General features: G+C 66.0%; 3 protein-coding genes across 7 annotated transcripts; 1 reads left to right on the top strand and 2 right to left on the bottom strand.

Moving 5' to 3' along the window:
- Nucleotides 1–309: 309 nt before the first annotated feature.
- LOC144929832 (uncharacterized) lies at nt 310–6,367 on the bottom strand. Of its 2 annotated transcripts, none has more exons than XM_078850422.1 (3): nt 5,749–6,367; nt 3,589–3,678; nt 310–3,110 (listed from the first exon to the last, which is right to left on the bottom strand). In XM_078850422.1, exons 2-3 carry the CDS (start codon nt 3,670–3,672, stop codon nt 1,020–1,022), a joined length of 2,175 nt encoding a protein of 724 aa, XP_078706548.1. In that variant the 5' UTR covers nt 3,673–3,678; nt 5,749–6,367; the 3' UTR covers nt 310–1,019. The 2 variants fall into 2 exon arrangements, with proteins under 2 accessions (XP_078706548.1, XP_078706547.1); XM_078850421.1 differs by lacking the exon at nt 5,749–6,367 and adding an exon at nt 4,081–4,346.
- Nucleotides 5,598–14,773, top strand: SMG9 (SMG9 nonsense mediated mRNA decay factor). 3 transcript variants are annotated; one of them, XM_078850423.1, is made up of 14 exons: nt 5,600–5,831; nt 8,053–8,217; nt 8,301–8,375; nt 8,863–9,106; nt 9,535–9,632; nt 9,939–10,051; nt 10,419–10,530; nt 10,898–10,993; nt 11,342–11,427; nt 11,919–12,025; nt 12,350–12,457; nt 12,769–12,894; nt 13,138–13,282; nt 13,747–14,773. In XM_078850423.1, the coding sequence occupies exons 2-14, from the start codon at nt 8,062–8,064 to the stop codon at nt 13,823–13,825; spliced, it is 1,545 nt and encodes a 514-aa protein (XP_078706549.1). In that variant the 5' UTR covers nt 5,600–5,831; nt 8,053–8,061; the 3' UTR covers nt 13,826–14,773. The 3 variants fall into 3 exon arrangements, with proteins under 3 accessions (XP_078706551.1, XP_078706549.1, XP_078706550.1); XM_078850424.1 differs by lacking the exon at nt 5,600–5,831 and adding an exon at nt 5,901–5,925; XM_078850425.1 differs by lacking the exons at nt 9,939–10,051; nt 10,419–10,530 and having other exon boundaries at nt 5,598–5,831.
- Nucleotides 14,774–15,557: 784 nt separating this feature from the next.
- IRGC (immunity related GTPase cinema) lies at nt 15,558–18,049 on the bottom strand. 2 transcript variants are annotated; one of them, XM_078850426.1, is made up of 2 exons: nt 17,958–18,049; nt 15,558–16,870 (listed from the first exon to the last, which is right to left on the bottom strand). In XM_078850426.1, the coding sequence occupies exon 2, from the start codon at nt 16,852–16,854 to the stop codon at nt 15,631–15,633; it is 1,224 nt and encodes a 407-aa protein (XP_078706552.1). In that variant the 5' UTR covers nt 16,855–16,870; nt 17,958–18,049; the 3' UTR covers nt 15,558–15,630. The 2 variants fall into 2 exon arrangements, with proteins under 2 accessions (XP_078706552.1, XP_078706553.1); XM_078850427.1 differs by lacking the exon at nt 17,958–18,049 and adding an exon at nt 17,183–17,258.
- Nucleotides 18,050–21,540: the final 3,491 nt, after the last annotated feature.

The raw sequence follows: 21,540 nt of genomic DNA on the forward strand, positions 1-21,540 counted from the left end.
GCTGCCCTGTTTCCTTCACCCAGCCCTAGGCTCTCCCGGCCACCTGGGTCTGTTCCTCGCTTGGCAGAGCTTGGCCTGGACCCCGGAAAGAGAAGGGAGGCCTGCGCGGAGGGTGGGGGGGGGTTGCTAGAAAAGATGGGGGGCTGGCTGGGGGACCAGCTTCAGGGAGTCTGAGAAGCCCCTCAACCCCCCTGCTTCCACAGTTTCGGCATGGGTGGGGGGGGCACCCAGAGAAATCGCCGGTGCCCCCACGCCAGGTCCCAGTGCCCCCTGGGGTGGGGGAGAAAAGGTCATGACAGCTGCTCCGCTTTAGCTCTTTAATTAGGAACAATCTAATTAGAACAAGAATCAGGTCACTCAGAGCCAGCCAGGCCCAGGATGGGAGCCGGCGCCCCCTAGAAGGGAGAGGCCCCGTGCCCCATTCCCCGCCCCCCTGAGCCAGCCGGTCCCTGCCCTGGGGCCGGATGGGAGCCGGCGCCCCCTGGAGGGGAGAGGCCCCGTGCCCCATTCCCTGCCCCCCTGAGCCAGCCGGTCCCTGCCCTGGGGCCGGATGGGAGCCGGCGCCCCCTGGAGGGGAGGCCCCGTGCCCCATTCCCCGCCCCCCTGAGCCAGCCGGTCCCTGCCCTGGGGCCGGATGGGAGCCGGCGCCCCCTGGAGGGGAGGCCCCGTGCCCCATTCCCCGCCCCCCTGAGCCAGCCGGTCCCTGCCCTGGGGCCGGATGGGAGCCGGCGCCCCCTGGAGGGGAGGCCCCGTGCCCCATTCCCCGCCCCCCTGAGCCAGCCGGTCCCTGCCCTGGGGCCGGATGGGAGCCGGCGCCCCCTGGAGGGGAGAGGCCCCGTGCCCCATTCCCCGCCCCCCTGAGCCAGCCGGTCCCTGCCCTGGGGCCGGATGGGAGCCGGCGCCCCCTGGAGGGGACAGGCCCCGTGCCCCATTCCCCGCCCCCCTGAGCCAGCCGGTCCCTGCCCTGGGGCCGGATGGGAGCCGGCGCCCCCTGGAGGGGAGGCCCCGTGCGGCCCCCCTCAGGCCGGGGGGAGGAAGCTGTCCAGGCTGTAGACGCCCAGGCTGGGCGGCTGGTTCCGGATCCGGTGCCAGAGGTACCGGGGCAGGTGCCGGAAGCCCGCCCCACAGGGGCAGCGGAAGCAGGGGGCCCCGGGGTGCCGCCCCCCATGGCGGCCCAGCGCCCGGCGCCCCTTCAGCGCCTCCCCGCAGGCGGCGCAGAGGAAGGCGGCGCCCTCCAGCTGCCGGAGCTGGTGCCGCAGGAGGTGGAGGAGGCCCCGGAAGGGCCGGCCGCAGCCGCAGCGCTGGTGCCCCGGCCCCCGGCGGTGGGAGCGGAGCTGGGCCGCCCGGCCGTAGCGCACCCCGCAGTCCGGGCACCAGAAGCGCCGGGGCCCGCGGGTGTCCGAGGAGCGCTCAGGCCCCCCGGCGCCAGGCGGGCCGGCCACCGCCTCCTCCCGCCGGCCGGGGTCCGCCTCCAGCTCCACCACGATGAAGTCGTCCCCGGCCTGTGGTGCCACGCCCCCCGGCCAGGGCTCGGCTGCCAGCCCACTGCCCGGCGCGTACTCCAGCTCCAGCACCTGGGGCAGCTCGCCGGGGTGGGTGGGCACCAGGTGGAGGAGCAAGGGGGCCCGCGGAGAGGGGGGAAGTTTGAGGGGGCCCGGGGGGTGGCACTGTTGGTTGAGCGGCGGGAGGTAGCCCGTGAGCTGGAAAGCCGTGGGCTGAGCGTCTCCGGCCTCGTCGGGAAGCTCCCCCACCATCTGGCTGCCCCATGGGACGAGCCCCTGGGGGTCAGGGAGCAACGGGACCAGGCGGAGGGTCACCGCATCCACCGCCGTGCTGAGGCAGGGCTCGGCTTCCAGGAACAACGAGGGCGGGAGCTCCTCGGCCCGCAGAGGCATGGGGTGGAGGGGACTCACGCCAACTTGGCTTTCCAAGATGGCCGCCGGCTCCTCAGCTCCCACCACCACCGTCCGGAAAGAGTGGAGAGGGCTGGCGCCCACCAGGCTAGCCAAGATGGCCGCCTCCTCCTTGAGGTGCGCCGGTGGCGGGGGACTCCCACCAACCAGGCTCTCTAAGATGGCTGCTTGCTCCTCAGTATTGATGACCAGCGTCCTGAGAGGGCTCCCGTCAATCTGGCCATCCAAGATGGCTGCCTGCTCCTCACTATTGATGACCAGTGTCCTGAGAGCGCTCCCGCCAACCTGGCTGTCCAAGATGGCCGCCTGAAACGCGCTCCCGCCAACCTGGCCATTCACTGGCTGCGGAGGAGTCATGACAACCTTGCCATCCAAGATGGTCGCCCGCCCCTCGTCCTCCACGTTCACTGGCTGGATAGGACTCATGCCAACTGGCCTAGGCGGGCTGAACTCCCGGCCCAGAGTTGGTCTACGCTGCCGGGTCCCTTTGGGCCCTTCCGTGCCCTGCCCCTTGCTCGCTGTCCGGGCCTCGGGCATCTGACGCCCCTTCGGCTGCCCCACACGCCTCCCGGGGCGGGCCCCATCCTGCCGTTTCCTGAGGCCAGGCGAACCCTCCCAGCTGGCCGGGGGGCAGGGGACGTCCCCAGAACCCACCGGGTTCTTCCCGACGTCCGGCGGCTGGTAGACGTAGGAAGTGAGGGAGCAAGGCCGGGATCCCCATCTCCACTGCACCCGGATGCCCGCCTGTGCCAGCTTGAGGTGCCACTTGACGTGCCTGGTGAAGCGGGGCTGATGGGAGAACCTCTTTCCACACTCCGGGCAGCGCTGCTTCCTCCGGGGCAGGGAGTGGGGCAGGGAGTGGGGCAGGGCCGGCTTGTGCCGCCGGGCCAGCTCCTGGGCATGCTCCTGGGCGTGCTGGAGGTAATGCCATTCCTCCACGAAGACCTGGCAGCACTCCTGGCACTGGTAGGCTCCGAACGCCTGGGTCCCCGGGGCGGTGGCAGGCCCCGGGCGGAAGGGGACAATGATGTTCTCCAGAGGCAGGGATTTGGTGGCGAAGGGGGGAGCCAGCAGGTTTGGCGCCAGGGGCCGGGGTGGGCGCAAGGGGGGCAGGGAGGTGGGGGCGCTGGTCTCCCCATCGTCATCGCTGCTAGAGGCTTCCAGGCCTTCCCACGAGAGGCAGTTCTTTGCGTTCTCCTGGGGGGATGAAATGGGGGTAAGTGGGGGGGGAGAGTACCCCCACGCCACTCCCTGTGATACAGCACCCCCTACCGCCATGCTGGGGAATCGGGGCCAGCCCTGACTGGGGGTCCCCCACCTCCTGCATCACAGCCCCCCTGTTGCTGCCGGGGGCCAGTCCTGACTGCCGGGCGAGAGCCCCCCATCTCGCCCCCTGCAGTACATCAAGTTCTCTATGGAGTCCCCCCAAAATGAACAGGAAGTGGAGTAAAGTTCGGAGTCCAGACCAAAACTACCCTGAAATGACAGTCATGTATGTGAGGTTCATGCACTTCCTGTCTCAAACTGTTAAGCAGCTCCCTGCCCCCCAGAGGCAGACGCGTCTCAGGGCTGGGGGAGGTGTCCTGAATAACCAGCCTCTGCCCCACCCCAGAGATGGCTGCATCTCCCGTCCGAGCTGGTGCACCGCTGCTCAGACACGAGCGCCGGGACGTACCAGCCGCAGCGGCAGCTCCTCCAACACGCCGTCTTCGATCACTTCAATTTCGGCCCCAACCTCCATTGCCGGCACCGGGTCCATGGCTGCCTGGAAGCGAAGCGGGGAACTCAGTGAGTGGGTCGGCAGCAGCCGCCCTGACAGGACTTCACAAGCGCAGAGCAGCCTGCTGCCGCCGGTGGGGGCAGAGAGGAGAAACTGAGGCACACAAGCGGGGATGTGCACAAGGTCGCACAAAGCATCTGTGGTGGAGCTGGGGAGAGAACCCAGGAGTCCGGGCTCCCAGCCCCTCTGCTGCAACCACTAGACCCCACTCCCCTCCCAGAGCCAGAGAGAGAACTCAGGAGTCCTGCGAAGGCAGGGGAAATCAGACCTCAGTTTTCAGGGTGGGGGGGAGAGAGAGAGTAAATTTCAGGCAACCTGGGAGAGGAGTGGGGTCTAGTGCATAAAGCAGGGGGAGGAGGGGGGCTGCCCAGGGCCTGTGCTACCAACCTGGGGGTACATGCCCGGCCCAGGGGTGCAGCTACCCAGCCCAGGACCCGCTCCTAGCTGGATCGCAAACACCCCGGGGGAGGGGGAGCAGATCCCCACAGCCCCCTCCCCCGCCAACCTGCTGGCCCGGAAGCTGGCAGCCGGGGAGGGGGGCACAGGGGGATGCTGGGAAGTGTAGTCCCCCCCTTGCAGCTGTGGGCTTTAAATGGTCCAGAGCTACGGAGTGGGAGGAGGGACAATATGGCCTGTTTTTGTCTGGTACAGAGAAGGGGTGGGTGGGCGCAGAGATGGCAGGGGGGAGGGATGACGGACAGGGATGTGGGTGTAGGGAGAGGGAAGGGGGGGTGGCGGGGTTGTGGGGAGGGGGGATGGAGATGGATGGGGGTGGGGAGAGGAAGGGGGTGGGGGGGGTTGTGGGGAGAGGAAGGGGGGATGGGCGGAGGGGGGATGGAGATGGATGGGGTGGGGAGAGGAAGGGGGGTGGGGGGGTTGTGGGGAGGGGGGTGGAGATGGAGGGGGTGGGGAGAGGAAGTGTTTGGGGGCCGGAGAATGCCGTGGGGCCGGACGGACAGGGAGGCGACTGGAAAGAGGGGGCCGGGGCAGGGAGGGGGCTGGGGAGAGGGGCCGAGGGGCCGGGCAGGAAGCGGGGCCGGGGGCCCGGGGGGCCGAGGCAGGGAGGGGGCGGGGCCGGGGGGCCGGGCAGGGAGGGGGCGGGGAGCGGGGCCGGGGGGCCGAGGCAGGGAGGGGGCGGGGGGCCGGGCCGGGCGGGCGGGGAGGGGGCGGGGAGCGGGGCCGGGGGCCCGAGGCAGGGAGGGGGCGGGGCCGGGGGGCCGGGCAGGGAGGGGGCGGGGAGCGGGGCCGGGGGCCCGGGGGGCCGAGGCAGGGAGGGGGCGGGGCCGGGGGGCCGGGCAGGGAGGGGGCGGGGAGCGGGGCCGGGGGGCCGGGCAGGGAGGGGGCGGGGAGCGGGGCCGGGGGGCCGGGCAGAGAGGGGGCGGGGCCGGGCGGGGAGCGGGGCCGGGGGGCCGAGGCGCCGAGGCAGGGAGGGGCCGAGGGGCCGGGCCGGGCGGGCGGGGAGCGGGGCCGGAGCAGCCCGTGCGGGGGGCGCAGGGAGACACGGGGCGCAGACGGGCGGGCGCGGGGCAGGGATAGATCAGGAGCTGGGGGGTCCCGGGGGGGCGCGGGGGGGTCCCTGCTCCGGGTTTATTTGTCTCCGGCTAATTAGCGCCCCCCCCCAGCGCTGAGCGGCGGGGGAAACTGAGGCACCGGGAGCCGGGTCTGAGCCGAGCCGCACCGTGCACCGGGACAGGACCCAGGCGTCCTGGCTCCGCCCCCTGGGCCCCGCCCCGCTCCCAGAGCCACGCGGAGAACCCAGGCGTCCCAGCTCCCTGCGCATGCGCACTAATGTACTTCCCCGTCTACACTTCTAGCCTCGTTCTGACTGGAGGCCACGCCCCTCACGCGGGGTCTCGCCGGGCAATGCCGGAGCAGTGCGCATGTGCCCCCAGCGGCGCGCGCGGGCGCGAACCCGCCATTTTGGGCACGCCCCTCCGCGCGCAGGCGCGTTCGGAAACAACGGTGGCCGAGCCGGTCCGTTCCAAGCCGGCGCCCAGACGCTCTGTTCGCGCCGCCGGGCTTCCCCAGCAGCCCGTCCCGGCCGCCCCACGGTACCTCAGCCCCAGTGAGCCGCCCGGTATCCCTCCGCCGTTACCGGGGAGACAGCCCCGGCTTCTGCTCTCAGCACCAGCGCTCAGGTATCGCTCCGCGGGGCGGGGTAGATAGTGCCGGGAGACGCGTCACACTCCTGGTATCCCTCCGAGGGGCGGGCGGTTGAGACGAGTTACCCAGGCCGGTATCCCTCCGCGGGTCGCTACTTCGGCCTTCCCTTCCCCTAGGGATTATTCTGCCGCCGGGCATGTCGGTCTGCGGCCTCTTCCGCAGCCCGGTGACCCGCGCAGGGCATGTAGTCCCTACAGCTTCATAACCTAGCGAAGTATCCCTCCGCGAGGCCTAGGGCCCCTGCGGCGAGGCCTCGCGCTGCCGTGTATCCCTCCGCGGGGCCTAGGGCCCCAGGGGCGAAGCCTCGAGCCGCCCTGTATCCCTCCGCGGGCCCTAGGGCCCCTGGGGCGAGGCCTCACACTGCTCTGCCCATCCTTGCGTGGGCCTTATAGCCCTGGGGTGACAGGTCCATCCCATATCCCTCCGCAGGCCCTAAAGTCCCTTGGGGTGACACCTCACCTCCATCCCGTATCCCTCCGCAGGCTGTATAGCCCCGGGGGTGACACCTCACCTCCATCCCGTATCCCTCCGCAGGCTGTATAGCCCCGGGGGTGACACCTCACCTCCATCCCGTATCCCTCCGCAGGCTGTATAGCCCCGGGGGTGACACCTCACCTCCATCCCGTATCCCTCCGCAGGCTGTATAGCCCCGGGGGTGACACCTCACCTCCATCCCGTATCCCTCCGCAGGCTGTATAGCCCCGGGGGTGACACCTCACTCTCCCCCGCGTATCCCTCCGCAGGCTGTATAGCCCCGGGGGTGACACCTCACCCCCCCCCCCCGTATCCCTCCGCAGGCCGTATAGCCCCGGGAGTAACCCCTACCCTGTATCTCTGTTGGCCGTATGGCCCTGGGGTGACTCCTCACCTCCCTCCTGTATCCCTCCGCGGGCCATACGGCCCCGGAGGTAACCCGTAGCCCTGTATCTCTGTTGGCCGTATGGCCCCGGGGGTGACGCCTCACACACCTTTGTATCCCTCCATGGTCCATATAGCTCCCGGGATGACACCTCCCATCCCTCCTCGATTTCTCTGTGGGTCGTATGGCCCCAGACCTGATGCCCCCCCCGTATCCGTCCGTGGGGCGTATAGCCCGGGGTGGGGGCACCTCCTGCCCCCCTATTCCTCTGCAGGCCACGTAACCTGCCGTATCGCTTCTCTGTATCCCTCCGCGGGGTATATAATCCCAGTGGCGCCCCCCTCGGGGTGGGGTCATAACCCTGGGGCCCAGAATCCCTCAGCTGAGCAGGACGTATCCCAGCAGCCTCCTGCCCCGTATCCATCCGCAGGGCTGATTTCCCCCCCCACCCCCACGGGCCTCATAACGCCCCAGTGCCTTAAGCAGCAGGCTCGATATCCCTCCACCACGTGGGCCCAATAATCCCCCACATAGGGGCTGGGACTAGGGCTGCGGCTTGAGGTGCTTTCCCTCACACCCAGCGTGGGCAGTTTGCTTCAATGGCGCTCAGCCACCCTGGGCCCCATGCATCTCGTCGACTCTTCTCTATGGTATTCCTCCGCCACGCTGGCGAAGTAGTCCCACGGGCCCTTGGTTTTCTCTCGGGCATCCTCCCGCGGTGCAGGTTACGTAGGTCCCTGCGGTGGTTTGATGCTCCACTGCCTGGGTAAATAGTCCCTGGGGGCTTCACCACCTCTCCAGTATCCCTGCGCCCGTCTGTGCTCGTGTTCTTCTGCCAGGCAGGGTAAATAGTGCAGGGAAAATAGGCCCTGTCTTCCCCCTGGTGTCTCTGAGCCTTGCTGGTTAAATAACCCTGGTGCCCTTCCACCACGTCGAGTAAATAGGCCCTAGTGGCCGTGTCTCCTCTGTGGTATCCCCCCGCAGTGTGTGGGGGGAAATAGTTCCCAAGAGTGTGTCTCACACGCGTATGTGTATCCATCTGCCATACCAGGCGAATAGTCCCTAGCGGCCTCTGCAATATAATCCTTCTCTACCCGTTCAGGGAAATAGTCCCTAGCGGCCTCTTTGTCTGGTATCCCTCCCCCCACACTGGGCCTCCTCCCTTCTCTGGTATCCATCCGCCATGCCAAGGAATAGTGCCCAGCAGTCTCTTCTCTGGGATATATCCCTCCACCGTGCTGGGGAAATAGTCCCAAGGCGTTGAGCCCCTGCCCCGTGTCCCTCCGCTGCCGCGCTGGGGTTGACGTGACTCTCGCCCCCCCCCCCCCCCCGCGCAGGTGGCGGCCATGTCGGACTCCGGGCACAGCCAACCCGGCCTGTACGGCCCCGACCGCCGGCGCCGCTGGAACCGCGACAAGGAGCTGGGCCCCCCGGGCGGCCCCCAGAGCCTGTCGGGGCCGGGCCGGGAGCGTGACTACGGCCCCTGGGACCGCGAGCGCCGGGTGAGTGACGGGGCGGGGGAGGGGCTGCGGGGGGGCCGTGCGAGGACACCCTCCCCCTCACCCCTCTCCGATCTCTCCCCCAGGAGCCCGCAGAGGAGCCGGTCGGGTCCGTGATGCAGAAGACGCCCATCATCCTGGCCAAGCCGCCCGCTGAGAGGGTAAGACCCACATGGGAAGGGCGCTGCCCCCTAGGGCCTGTCAGACCCACCCCCTGTGTGTGTGACCCCACCAACAGTGGGGATTGAACCCATCACCACCCGGGCCAGCCCACAGGGCTCTGCTGCTTCAGCTAAAGGAGCGGCTTCATCAGCCGGCAGCCGAAGTGTAGCTGGTATCCTCCACATGAAGCAAAAGGAGTTCCTCTGTCAGCATGCAGCAGCAGTAGGCTATTAGCTACTACACAGAGCAGCCGCTTAGCAAGGGTGTCTCGCAGCCGCTGCTTAACCATTTGCAGGATATGTGAGTCCAGTAAGAGTAAATGAGCTGGGCAGACCTTGGTCAGGAGTCCTGGGTTCTACCCCAGCTCTGGGAGGGAAGTGGGGTCTAGTGGTTAGTGCAGGGTGGCGGGGGAGAGTTAGGACTCCTGGGTTCTGTCCTCAACTTGAGGGGAGGGGGGGGTCTCGACCAACCTCATTCTCCCCACAGTCCAAGCTGGCCCCTGCCCCAGCTCCGGTCCCACCTGCCACTGCCCCGCCCCCCATGGAGAAGCCCATTGTGCTGATGAAGTCGCGGGAGGAAGGCAAAGGCCCAGTGGGGGCGTCGGAGGGGGCTGCCCAGCTCCCCACAGCTGCTGCCAAGGGGGAGAAGGAGGGACAGCGCCCCACGCAACCCGTCTACCAGATCCAGAACCGGGGCATGGGATCCGCTGCGTCTAGCAGCACTATGGACCGTGAGTACCCCGCTGTGGGGGTGGGGCTAGGAGAAGGGGTGGGGTGGGGGGCGCTAGAAGGTTGTAGCCCCAGGGACATGGATGTGGGAAGAGAAGCCAGTCCCCTTTAATATGCATGGGGTTACCAATACATGCCACCAGACGGCAGCCAACCCCTCCCCATTGGCCCAGCCTCCAGGCAGCTGGTGGGTTTTGGGGGGGGTGGATTTGGGGCCTGGTGGGGAAGAGCTGAGAGCCAGGACTCCTGGGTTCTCTCCCCAGCTCTGGGAGTGGAGTGGGGGCGAGTGCTTAGAGCCGGGGGCTGGGCTATAGGACTCCTGGGTTCCGTCTCCAGCGGGTTAGAGCAGCACTGGGTGGGACGTCGCGTAGCTAAGCCCCCGGCTCGGGCTGTAAGACGCTCTGAGCCCTGTCTCTTCATCCCTCCCCAGCCGTGGTGGGCCAGGCAAAGCTGCTGGCCCCGGAGAAGATGAAGCACAGCATCAAACTGGTGGACGATCAGATGAACTGGTGTGACAGCGCCATCGAGGTATCTGGCCCCGGCCCTCACCCCACAGAGACCCCCCCAGCGGCCCCCTGCCCTCCCTGGCCCCTGCTAGCGAGGGCAGATCAGAGCCGGCGGCCCCTGGCGGAGGGAGGCCTCGTGCCCCATTCCCTGCACCCCCGAGCCAGCTGGAGCCTGTCCTGGGGCTGGATGGGAGCTGGCGCCCCCTACAGGGGAAAGGCCCCGTGCCCCGCCCCCCTGAGCCAGCCGGTCCCTGCTTTGCACTGCTGCTCCGCAGGACTCCTGGGTTCTCAGGGAGCCGGCTGTCGCTGAGCTCTCTCTCCTCGGCAGTATCTGCTGGACCAGACCGATGTGCTGGTGGTCGGGGTGCTGGGATTACAGGGCACCGGCAAATCCATGCTGATGTCTCTGCTGTCGGCTAACCAGCCTGAAGAAGATCAAAGGTACGGGGGTGGGAGGGGGCTTTGTGGGTGTTTCAGGGGGGTAGCAACTGGGGAGGGGGCATGCACGGGGTCTGGTGTGTTTGTGCAGGGATGGGCGTGCATGCTGAGTGGCTGGGGCAAGCGGGAAGTTGGGGTGGGATGGAGGGGGGCAGGTGGGTGAGGGGGGGATGTGGGTGCTGGGGGGGCACCGGCAGTAGGGGTAGTGGTAAGTGTTTGGGGGGGAAGGTGGGATATTGGGGGACAGTGGGGAGGTGGGATGTTGAGGGGGTGTCAGGTGGGGGATGAGCATCAAGAAGCAGGTCAAGGGGGCACACATTCTCCCCCCCATCCCTACTGACCCTTCTCGGTCCCCCCCTACCCATCCCAGGGCCTACGTGTTCCGCACTCAGAGCCAGGAGATCAAGGAGCGCGGGGGGAACCAGACCAGCGGCATCGACTTCTTCATCACCCAGGAGCGCATCATCTTCCTCGACACCCAGGTCCCTGCCCCGCCCCCTTCTCCAGGGGGCGCCCCCCTCACAACCACCCCTCTGGTGGCAATGGGCATGGAGATCCTGGCGCAATACTGCCTTTGGCCACCAGGGGGAAGCACCGCACGACGCCACCATCTGTGGCTGCTGGGCCCGCCGACGCTGGCCTGTGCTGGCCCAGCTTGGTACCCTGGCGAGCTCGGCTCCCAGGACTGACACCTCGTGCCGGACGAGGCCCCCTGGGCCGATAGCGGTAGGGGGTCTCTGTGGCACATGGGTTGGCGGGGGCTGATTGGTGGCATCGTGTGTATCCCCCTGTGAGCAGCTCGCACGGCTCTGGACGCTGTAACGCTCTCTGCCCCATGTTCCCCTCCAGCCAATTCTCAGCCCTTCCATCCTGGACCATCTCATCAACAACGACCGCAAGCTGCCCCCCGAGTACAACCTGCCCCACACTTACGTGGAGATGCAGGTAGGCTACTGCCCCCCACCTCCCATCCGGCTCCAGGGCGGGCACTAGCTGGCTCACTGGGACGAGGAATGGGGAACGGGACCTTTCCCATCTATGGGGTGCTGGCTCCGATCCAGCCCCAGGGCCGGGGGCTGGCTGGCTCTGGGGTCCAGGAAACAGGACAGGGGGCCTTGCCCCTCTAGCGGGTGCTGGCTCTGATCCAGCCCCAGGGTGGGGGGTAATGGGATACACAGCTATGATTGGTTGCTACTATTTGGGGGGGAGGGGGCATTCGCTTTGCTGGCTGGGTCCTGGGGGGAGACCCCACCCCAGAGACTCCTCCTTGGACAGCTGCTCTGCTCCCCGCAGTCCCTGCAGATCGCGGCCTTCCTCTTCACCGTCTGCCACGTGGTCATCGTGGTGCAGGACTGGTTCACCGACCTCAGTCTGTACAGGTGAGAAGGACTCTAGCAGGATGGGGCATGGGGCCCTTCCCCTCCGGGGGGCGCTGGCTCCCATCCAGCCTCAGGGCTGGGACTGGCTGGTGGGAGGGGGGCAGGGGCAGGAAATAGGGCGTGGGATCTTTCCCCTCTAAGGGGCGCCGGCTCTGATCTAGCACAATGGCTGGGACTGGCTGGCTCTGGAGGGCAGGGAATGGGACACGGAGTCTTTTCCCCTGGGGGGCACTGGCTTCCATCCAGCCCCAGGGCTGGGACTGGCTGGCTTGGGGTGGGGGATGGGAATGGGGCACTGGGTGTTTCCCCTCTAGGGGCACCGGCTCTGATCTGGCCCCAGGCTGTTTCGGGAGATGGGCTCCGGGCCCCTCTCGCTCAGCAATTCATGTGTGACTCAAGTTTGCCAGGTCTCAGCCCCATTCCCAGCAGGGACAGGGACCCAAGGCCCCCCAGCTCCCCACTAACCGCAGGTCCCTGTGTCCCCACGGCAGGTTCCTGCAGACGGCCGAGATGGTGAAACCCTCCACGCCCTCCCCCAGCCACGAGTCCACCGGCTCCTCGGGCGCCGACGAGGGCACGGAATACTATCCCCATGTCGGTGAGCAGCCGCTGCCCCCTGCAGCATGGCGCCCCCTGCAGCATGGCGCCCCCCAGCGCCAGCCTGGGGCATCGGGGCCCGCCCTGACTGCCGGGGGAGAGACCCCCACCCCACCCCCTGCAGCACAGTGCTGGGTCATCAGGGCCAGCTTTGACTGCCAAGGGAGAGCCCCTACCCTGCTCACATAACACAGCGCCCCCTAGTGCTCCCTTGGGGAATGGGGCCAGGTTATTCTAGCAGGTGTTGGTCTGTGCAGTCATGTCCAGGCTGAAGTTCCTCTCCCCCCCTGCCCCGCCCCCCCGGTGTCTCTGCCCCTCTCTTCAGTCTTTCTGCAGAACAAGGCCAAGCGGGAGAATTTCTGTCCCCGGAACCTGAAGCAGATGCACGTGGTTATCGATAAAATCATGATGCACTCGCACCTGAAATACAAGGGTAAGCCTTCCCCGCTAGCTCCCCCTGCGTGGGGGTGGGGTGAACGGGGCCCCGGACACCTGGGTTCCAGGACGCAGAGCTAATGGCCCAGTCCCTGCAGGGGAAAGTGCGGGGGGATTTGGAATGACCAGGAATGGCTGGAAGCTTGGGTGTGATTCTCACCTCAAAAGTAACACAGCGCCCCCTAGTGCCACACTGGGGCTTTGGGGTCAGCCCTGACTGCCAGGGTAGAACCCCCCACCTTGTCCCCTGCAGCACAGCACCCCCTAGTGCCGCACTGGGGCCAGCTGGCACGTGTCTCTGTCTCTCAGGCACTCTCTCCATGCTGGAGTGTAACATCTTCCCTGGCCTGCCCTACGACTACCTGGACACGGAGGTGAATCTCTTCCTGCTGCCGTTCGCGGACAGTGACGCCGACGACACTTTCCCCAGAGCAGGTAGGGAGTTGGGATCCTGCCCCCAGAATCCTCCTACCCTGTCGTTCCTCCGTGCCCCACTAGGTGGCGCTGTGTGGGCTGGGGAGCAGGCGTCTGCAGTCCTGGGGCGCGGCCCCTAAGGCGGCGCTGTCCTATGCCCCCTTGTGGTCCCTGACTGCGGTCCCTAGGGCAGTGCCCCCCTCTGACTCCCTGCGGTCCTCGGGGCAGCCCTATTCTCATTCTCTTGCCCCCTTGTTCTTGCAGCTCCTGGGGGCGGCCCCCTCTTCTCCCTGCTGCCCGGGTACAAGGGGCACCCCAGCTTCCAGTCGCTCGTGGCCAAGCTGCGCAGCCAGATCATGTCTATGGCACGGCCCCAGCTCTCCCACACCATCCTGACGGAGAAGAACTGGTGAGGGGCCAGATACAGCCGAGGGAGCAGGGGACTGTGGGTAGGCAGGTTGGGTAGGAGATTATGGGGCAAAGGATTATGAGTAAGTAAGGGGGTGGGGAGGGGGTGCGCCCCTGGCAGTCAGTGCCAGCCCTGATGCCCCAGGGTGGTGCTAGGGGGCGCTGTGGGGGCTGTCCCCTGGCAGGGAGGGCAGGTCCCGATGCCCCAGGGTGACGCTAGGGGGCGCTGTGCTGCAGGGGGGTGGGGTGGGGGCTCTCCCCTGGCAGGGAGGGCGGGTCCCGATGCCCCAGGGTGACGCTAGGGGGCGCTGTGCTGCAGGGGGCGGGGTGGGGGCTCTCCCCTGGCAGGGAGGACTGGTCCCGATGCCCCAGGGTGACGCTAGAGGGCGCTGTGCTGCAGGGGGTGGGGTGGGGGCTCTCCCCAGGCCGTTGGCACTGACCCATATGCTGTGCACCCCCCGGCAGGTTCCACTACGCGGCCCGGATCTGGGACGGGGTGAAGAAATCCTCGGCGCTTTCGGAGTACAGCCGCCTGCTGGCCTGAGCGACTGATGCCCAAGGAGCCACCGCGCTGGGGGGCTGCACCGGGGCCCCCGCCCTCTGCCTCCTGGGGCAGAAGGGGCCTGCAGGGCAGCCCAGGAGGTGCTGTTTGGTCGCTGGCCCCAGGCAGGGTGCGGGAGAGTCCGGGCGGGACACCCCTCCCGGGCCACCATCCCACTCCCAGAGGGCACCTGGGGCAGAGCCGTCCTGACCCCCCCAAGCCATCGGAGCTCCCCCAGCCAGAAAGGGGTACTTGGTAGGGGGGAGCCCTCGCCTCTCCCAGCCTGCCCGGGGCTGAGAATGCACCCGCTACGATGCCACAGGGCAAGATCGGGGTGGGGGTGAACCATAGGGCAGGGCCACAGTCCTGAACCAGTGCCCCATGGAGCTGAGCCCTTCATCTCCTCTTCCCCTGCTTCCTTCCTTCCCTCCCTCCTTCCTTCCGTCCTTCCCCCCACTTCATCTTTCCCTCCCTCCTTCCATCTGTCCTTCCCTCCCTCCTTCCTTCCTTCTGTCCTCCCCCCACCTTCATCTCTCCTTCCCTCCCTCCTTCCTTCCTTCTTCCCCCCCACCTTCATCTCTCCTTCTCTCCCTCCTTCCTTCCTTCTGTCCTTCCCCCCCACCTTCATCTCTCCTTCCCTCCCTCCTTCCTTCCTTCTGTCCTTCCCCCCCACCTTCATCTCTCCTTCCCTCCCTCCTTCCTTCCTTCTGTCCTTCCCCCCACCTTCATCTCTCCTTCCCTCCCTCCCTCCCTGTGTCTCATCCACACCAGCCTCAAGGAAGAATCTCTTTCCCCTCCCCCCATTCATGCCCCCTTCTTTGTCCTTCCCACTGTCCCTGCCGCATGTGAAGCTCTGACCCCATATCGGGGTCCCCCCATAATGGCCATAGGGTCTCCCCACGCTGTGCCCCACCCCCACCACTCCTGCTAATAAAGAGGGCTTCAAGCTGGGCACTGACTGTGTGGTGGATTTTTTTTAACACCTGGAGAAGGGGCTGCATTGGGGCAGAGCGTCTTGTGCAGACCCCCTCCCCCCCCATTCCGACCAACGGGCCTATCCACCCGGTATCGCACCCGTGAAACACGGGCCTGTCTACCCGGTGTCGGGCACCTGCCATGTGTCAGACCAACGGGCCCGTCCACACTGGTAGTGGGTTGAGGGGGCTCAGGTTAGGCCTTTGTGGAAAGACTGTGAAGTCAGCACTGTGTTCCCTCTCAAAGACAGGGATAGAACCCAGGAGTCCTGGCTTCCAGCCCCCCTCCCCGCCCTAACCACTGGAACCCCACTCCCCTCCCAGAGCCAGGGATGGAACCCAGGAGTCCTGGCTCCCATTTTCTACCCCACCATCATAAAATAAGTTTAATTTAAAGTTTGTTTTTAATCAACCACCTGCAAAACAATCCCACGTTTTGCTGAACCGTAGCCTGATTGCACCAAAGTGAGGCTGATCCCAGACCAGGGGTGCTGAGCTCCCACAATCCTCCACTGGGAGCCGCAAGGCTCCCCCTGCAGAGCCCCAAAATAGCACCACAGCCCGTGGCCTCCCGTTCCCCCCCCCTCCCGGGTTGCTTTCCCCCACCATGGTGGGAGACGGCAAGGACCAGGTGCCCCTCGGGACAAGTCCGGAGAGCCTGTGGGTCCCATGGAGGCCAGTGGGTCACATGCTGCTCTGATACCCGCTGACTTCTCAGCCGGTGTCCATCAGCCCAACACCGACCTCTTCCCACTGAGGAGCCGGCTCCGAAATCTCTGCCATGGCCGGCAGACTGAGCTCAGTGCTGCGGCCAAGATCCCCGCCGCCCCTCCTTCAAACGTCCGTCTCGAAGGCCTTGATGAGGACACTGTGGGCGTCCCTGGCGACTTCGTCGAGGAAGCTGCGGAGCATGTAATAGGTGGTTGCGAAGGAGATCCCCCCGGCTGCCATGGACCCAAACACTGGTACCGTGCTGGCCAGGTACTCTATGAACATCAGCGCTCCTCCTCCGGCTTTGGTCAGTAACTTCAGCACCAGGTCCCTGGAGATCTCCCTGGCCAGAGGCGACTTGATGGCCTCTTTGATGTCCTCCACGGGTTTGCCCACCTTCTCAGCCAGCTTGCAGAGCGACTCGTCGTCCAAGCCGAAGGTCTGGCGGTATTTAGAGAGGGTTTTGATCAGGATGGTCACGTCGCAGGCCACCGAGAGCCCCGGGATGGGGACAGCGGCCACGCTGCAGGAGATGGTGGCCAGCTTCCAGATCTGCCTCTGCATGGCTTCCTTCTTCCTCTGCAGGACGCCCAGCGAAATGTTGGGCAAAGCCAGGAGGAACGTGTGTCTCTTGTGGCCAGGCAGCTCCTTCGCCAAGGTTTCCTCCAGCGCCAGGAAGTCGTAGCTGCCCAGCTCCCAGCTGGAGAGGAGGAAGACGGTTGGGGAAGCCACCCCTTCGGCCAGCAGCCGCCGGCAGCAGTCGTCCCGGATCTGCGTCAGGACCCCCTGCTCGCTGTAGCTCGCCGGCCGCCTTCTTCTGGCCGCGTCCAGGTCGGCGTCCACCTTGGAGCGCACGAAGTAGAAGCGCTTGCCCATGGCCTGGATCTCCCGGGCCAGCTGGGCGTGGTTGGCTCGGAAGCGCTCGGAGGCGATGAGGATGAAGAAATCGTAGCGGGGGAAGCCCACCCGCTCCAGGTAGGTGTGGGACTGGAACTCCGGGGTGCCGATGCCCGGCAGGTCCCACAGCGTCACGTTGCGGTGGGTGGGGTGGGGGTACGGGGTCGGCTCCATGGTGGTCTCCACCACCCCTGTGGCGGCCGTTCCCTCGTCATCGTCCTGCAGGCCGCGGATGGCGTTGACGAAGGAGGATTTGCCGGAGCCAGACTCCCCGGTCACGGCAATGTCCAGCCGGGCGTTCTCCAAGGCCTCCAGGCTCTCCAGGATCTTCGAGGCGGCTTCGTCCATCCGGCCCCCTTCCAGGGCGTCCCTGATCTCCGCGATGTCCTCCTCGGTGATGATGTCATACTCCTCCGTGAAGTCGCTCTCTGGGGGGATCTGGTCAGCCATGGGGCTTGGGAGAGCGCTGGGGGGGGTAAGGGGGGGCAGAGAGATGCAGAAGTGGGGGTTAATGTAGGGAAACAGGACACGGGGCCTTTCCGCTCTAGGGGACGCCGGCTCCCATCTGGCCCCAGGGCGGGGACTGGCTGGCCCAGGGGGGCAGGGAATGGGGCATGGGGGCCTTTCTGCTCTAGGGGTTGCCAGCCCTGTTCCAGCCCAGGGCAAGGGACTGCCTGGCTCAGGGGGGCAGGGAATGAGTTCCCTCCTTCCATTGGGGGGTGGGGGTAGGCAAAAGCCAGGAGCCCAGCCCAGGGCTCTGCTGGGGTGCGGTCTTCACCTGCCCCCACCCACATCGTCAACGCACGTCTCCTCAAGGTGGCCCCCATCCCTGGGGGGTTAGGCAGAAAAGGAGGAGGGTTCCCCAGTTTGCACATGCATGCCCTCCCCCCCGCCCCCCCGCCGGTCTGGGTCGGTCGCTCGCCGGCCCCGTGGGGCACAGCCCGGGTCCCCCAGGCACAGCCCCATTTGGGGTGGTGGAAGGATGGATGCGGGGGGCTCCCCGTCCTGCTCTGATTCAGTCTGTCCTCATCTCTTCATCTGCCCCCCTGGCTCCACCTCTGTCTGCCCCCCTGATTCCACCCCCGGCTCCCCCCTCCCTCTGCTCCCCATTCCGACCCCTTTACCCCCTGCTTCCCCCCCCCCATTCTTCTCCCTCTGCCCCCTGGCTCCCCCTCTGTCTGCCCCCCTGATTCCACCCCCGGCTCCCCCCTCCCTCTGCTCCCCATTCCGACCCCTTTACCCCCTGCTTCACCCCCCCATTCTTCTCCCTCTGCCCCCCGGCTCCCCCTCTGTCTGCCCCCCTGATTCCACCCCCGACTCCCCCTTCGTCTTCTACCCACCCTGCCTCCCCCCCTCTGGCAGCTTCCCACCCGCCCTGTTTGCTTCCCCCCCCCCCCCCGGCCCCCGTGTTTCCTTCCATCTCCCCCCCACCCCCGTCCCTGCTTCCTTCCCCGTCCGTCCATCTGTCTGCCCCCCCGCCCCCAGTTGTCTGTCCGTCCGTCTCTGCTTCCTTCCCCCTCTGTCTGTCTGCCCGCCCCCTTCCCCGTGGTTACCTCCCGAGTGGGGCCAGATCTGTCCTTGTCCCCCGCTGGCTGGAGGCTTTCACTTTCGTTTCCCGTGTGTGTGAGTGTGTGAGTGTGTGTGTCCCTGCCGCCCCCTGCTGGACGGAAGGAGCCCTGCTCTGTGTGTGTGTGTGTGTGTGTGTGTGTGATTGCACACACGCACCTCCTAGAGCAAATCCCCACAACCTCCGCCCCCTGCCCTGTCTGAGCCCAACCCGCCGCCCATTGACCAGCCTTGTGCCACCGGGCAACTCCCACCCGGAGCAGGGCTCAGCCCCGGCAGGGACCCCCAGGGCTCATCTCCTCCTCCAGCAAGGCCAAGCCTGGCACAGAGCGGATTCCCTCCCCTCCCCGCTGGGCCCTGGTCACTTAACCGCCCAGCCGGGGGCTTGCTCAGAAAAACCCAGTCCAGCCGTGCGAGCGTGCGAGACCCCTCGTGCCACCCACTCGTGCGCCACACCGGGAGCTGCGGCACTGTTTATTCACAGGCACTGGACACAGCGGGATCGAACAGCGACGGCGTTCATAACCCAGAAACCTCCCCCCCTTCCCCCCCCCGCTGGCAGGCTGCCGTCTCCAGCCCGGGGTCGCCTCCAGCATAAACTCTGGAGTCCTGCAAGGGTATTGCCTCTCCCCTCGCCCCCCATTTCCTGCTCCTGCGAATATTTAAAATAGATAAACACCGGGGAGGTGGGAACGTGTCACTCACGTAATTTGGCACAACTGTGAGCATGTAGGTGATTAAAAATAAAAAACTTAAAAAGCCAGAGCGATATTATCCATCGAAATTCCACATAAACCGATCGAATTCTGCGGTGCCTGCATCTAGCCTGTGTTTGGTGTCGGCCGTGTTGCATGCTCCCTGCCGGTCATTGGGTCGCAGTGGGGCGGGGGTGCGCCCCACCCAGGCCCCGAACGGCTGAGTGGGGGCCTGAGATGGCACCAGGCTGCACCGGCAGAGCCAGGGGCTGGAGCAGGCGGGTGAGGATAAAGGAGGGAAGGGGGCAGCGGAAGGGGACTGCGGGGAGGGAGGCTGCAGACGCTCCCTGGGCCGAGCAGGAGCCCACGGGGAAGGAGAAGCCCTGGGGCCGAGTCTGGCTGGCGGAGGCTGGCAAGCAGCCGGGGAGGAGGGTAGACCAGCCACTGGGGTGGAGCAGGCCCAGGGAGAAGGGTGAGATTTGGACGGCCAGGGGGCCCGTTTGTGGAGGAACAGCCCAAGGGAGCTGAAGAAGGGCCAAGCATAGGGTGACCCAGGTGTCCCGATTTTATAGGGACGCTCCCGATCTGGGGGGGCTTTTTCTTATATGAGCATCTATGACCCCCCACCCCCGTCCTGATTTTTCACACTTGCCCTCTAGTCACCCTAGCCAAGCGTGAGCGAGGCCGGGTTGGAAGAGCCCGGGAACCGGCAGGCCGGAGCGGCTGGTGGTGGCAGGTTCCGGTGGAGCGGGAGGGCCCGGTTTCCCCGAGCAGCCGCTGGCTGGGCGGCGCGAGGCCAGAGAAGGGGGCCAAGGCCGTCGGAAAGCCCAGCGGCAAAGGGGAAGCCTGTCGACGCCACCCGGCTACGGCAGGAGGAAGTTGGCGACGGCAGGGAAATTTCCCTCGCCACGTGCTGTGTGGTCCCCCTCATGCCTGATACTCGCTGCCGGCAGATGTTCGGCGGCGTGTTCTCCCTGCGTGGGGTCCCCGTCCCGCTCTGATTCAGATCTCCCAGCTCTGCGCAGACAGCCGGCTCAGCCGCCCTCCAGCGAACCGCCCCATAAATCCACAGACTCGGTTCGTCGCGAAGGAACGCGGTCAGGTTTATAGTCAGCGAAGCACGGTGCTGAGGCCCTGGCTCAATGGGTACAGGTACCCTGGCCCAGGTGTGCCGGTTGCAATGGACTGGCTCAGTTACGGGCAGGACTTTCCATTCTCCCCTAGGCCAGGCAAAGACGCTGCCTCTGTGTCTTTATTCACCGATACAAGCAAGAGCCACCTCCCTCCGGACGTATTTGGGTGCCACCCGTTACCTTGTACGTGTTGGTTTAGTCAAAACCTCTCTATTTGTCGCCCTGTCATCTTGAGCTCATCTTTGGGATGGGTCGGCGTGTTCCTGTTCTCTTTGGGGGAGGTGTTTGGGATCGAGGGGGTCTGGGACCACCTTTCTGCAATGCGCTTGCGTCTCTATTCTTACGCCTAGCACGAGTGAGGGATGCGCGTTTCTGCAGGATTAGCCCTGTGCCTGCCAGATCCTGTGAGCCGGGCCTGCCTCTTGCTCACAGCTTAACTTTGCTTTATATCAGCTTTTTGTCTTTTTGCGGGCAGGATGTTTACCCATCGTCCTACCAAAGCGTAATGCATGGACTGAAGATGACCCAGTGGGCTAAACACTGTTATGTGGCCACCTTACTTAACCATCTGTACATTCATGCCCCATCTGTCCAGGCCTGCTGACGGGGGAGGAGGGACAAAGGGGGCAATTGCCCAGGGGCCTGGGCGATTTAAAAGGGCCCAGGGGCCCGTGGCCATCGCTGCTGCTGCGGGTAGCGTCGGCCGGGAACCCCGGCTCAGGTTGGTGCCGAAGGGAGCAGTGGGGGAGCCCGGAGGGGGGCACTACTTGCAGGAAGGAAGAAAGCAGGAAAAACAAGGTAGAGAGACATGGGGAGGGAGCTCTGTAGCCTCCAAGGGGAGCTGGGAGCCCAGGCTGAGCAGCGGGTCCTTCCCCAGCTGGGCCTGCGCCAGGGACAGAGAGACCTGGGGCCAGCACTGGGTCCACCCCAGGAGCTGCAGGTCTCCCAGCCCCTGGGGATCTGCTCCCAGGTGGGGCACGCACCTGGGCAGGGCCTGGACAGTGATGGAGCCACCCACTACCCACCCCGCTCCCTGAACAGTGCCCCCTAGCGCCGCACTGGGGCTTTGGGGCCAGCCCTGACGGCCAAGGGGAGCGCGCCCCCCACTGAGCCCCTCAGCCGCAATGTCCCAAGTCTGCATGACTGTGCCCGGCTGCAGATCCTTTAGGGAAGAGCGGCGCCCACTGAGGTCCGTGGGAGCTGCCGCTTCTCAGCTCGGCACAAACTAGCCCAGTGAGCCATGGGCTACGTTCTCAGAGATGGAGGCATCCAACATCCGGAGCATTTGAGGAAAGCCCAGCCCTAGACACCCCTCCCAGGACTGCCTGCCCCTGAGCTGCCAGCAACCAGCTGGGTCATAGCCCCGGATAACAGCTCTCCTAACACGTGGGGAACGTCTGGGAGTGTTCTCGACACAGGAGGGCCTCTGCGAGACATCGCAGCGCATCTGTCCAAACCCCTGCACACACTCACTCACTCTATCCATCCCTCGCCACCCCCTCTATCCATCTATCTATCCCCACACCCTCCCCTCTATCTATCCCCCACCTATCTATCCCCACACCCCACCCCTCTATCTATCTATCTATATCTATCTATCCATCCCCAGCCACTCTATCTATCTATCTATCTATCTATCTATCTATCTATCTATCTATCTATCTATCTATCTATCTATCCTCCATACACACCCATCTCTCTCTCTCTCTCTTCCTCCATTTCTCTATCCATTACCTCCCCTA

Source organism: Lepidochelys kempii, chromosome 24, assembly GCF_965140285.1.
Source record: "Lepidochelys kempii isolate rLepKem1 chromosome 24, rLepKem1.hap1, whole genome shotgun sequence".
Taxonomy (NCBI): domain Eukaryota; kingdom Metazoa; phylum Chordata; order Testudines; family Cheloniidae; genus Lepidochelys; species Lepidochelys kempii.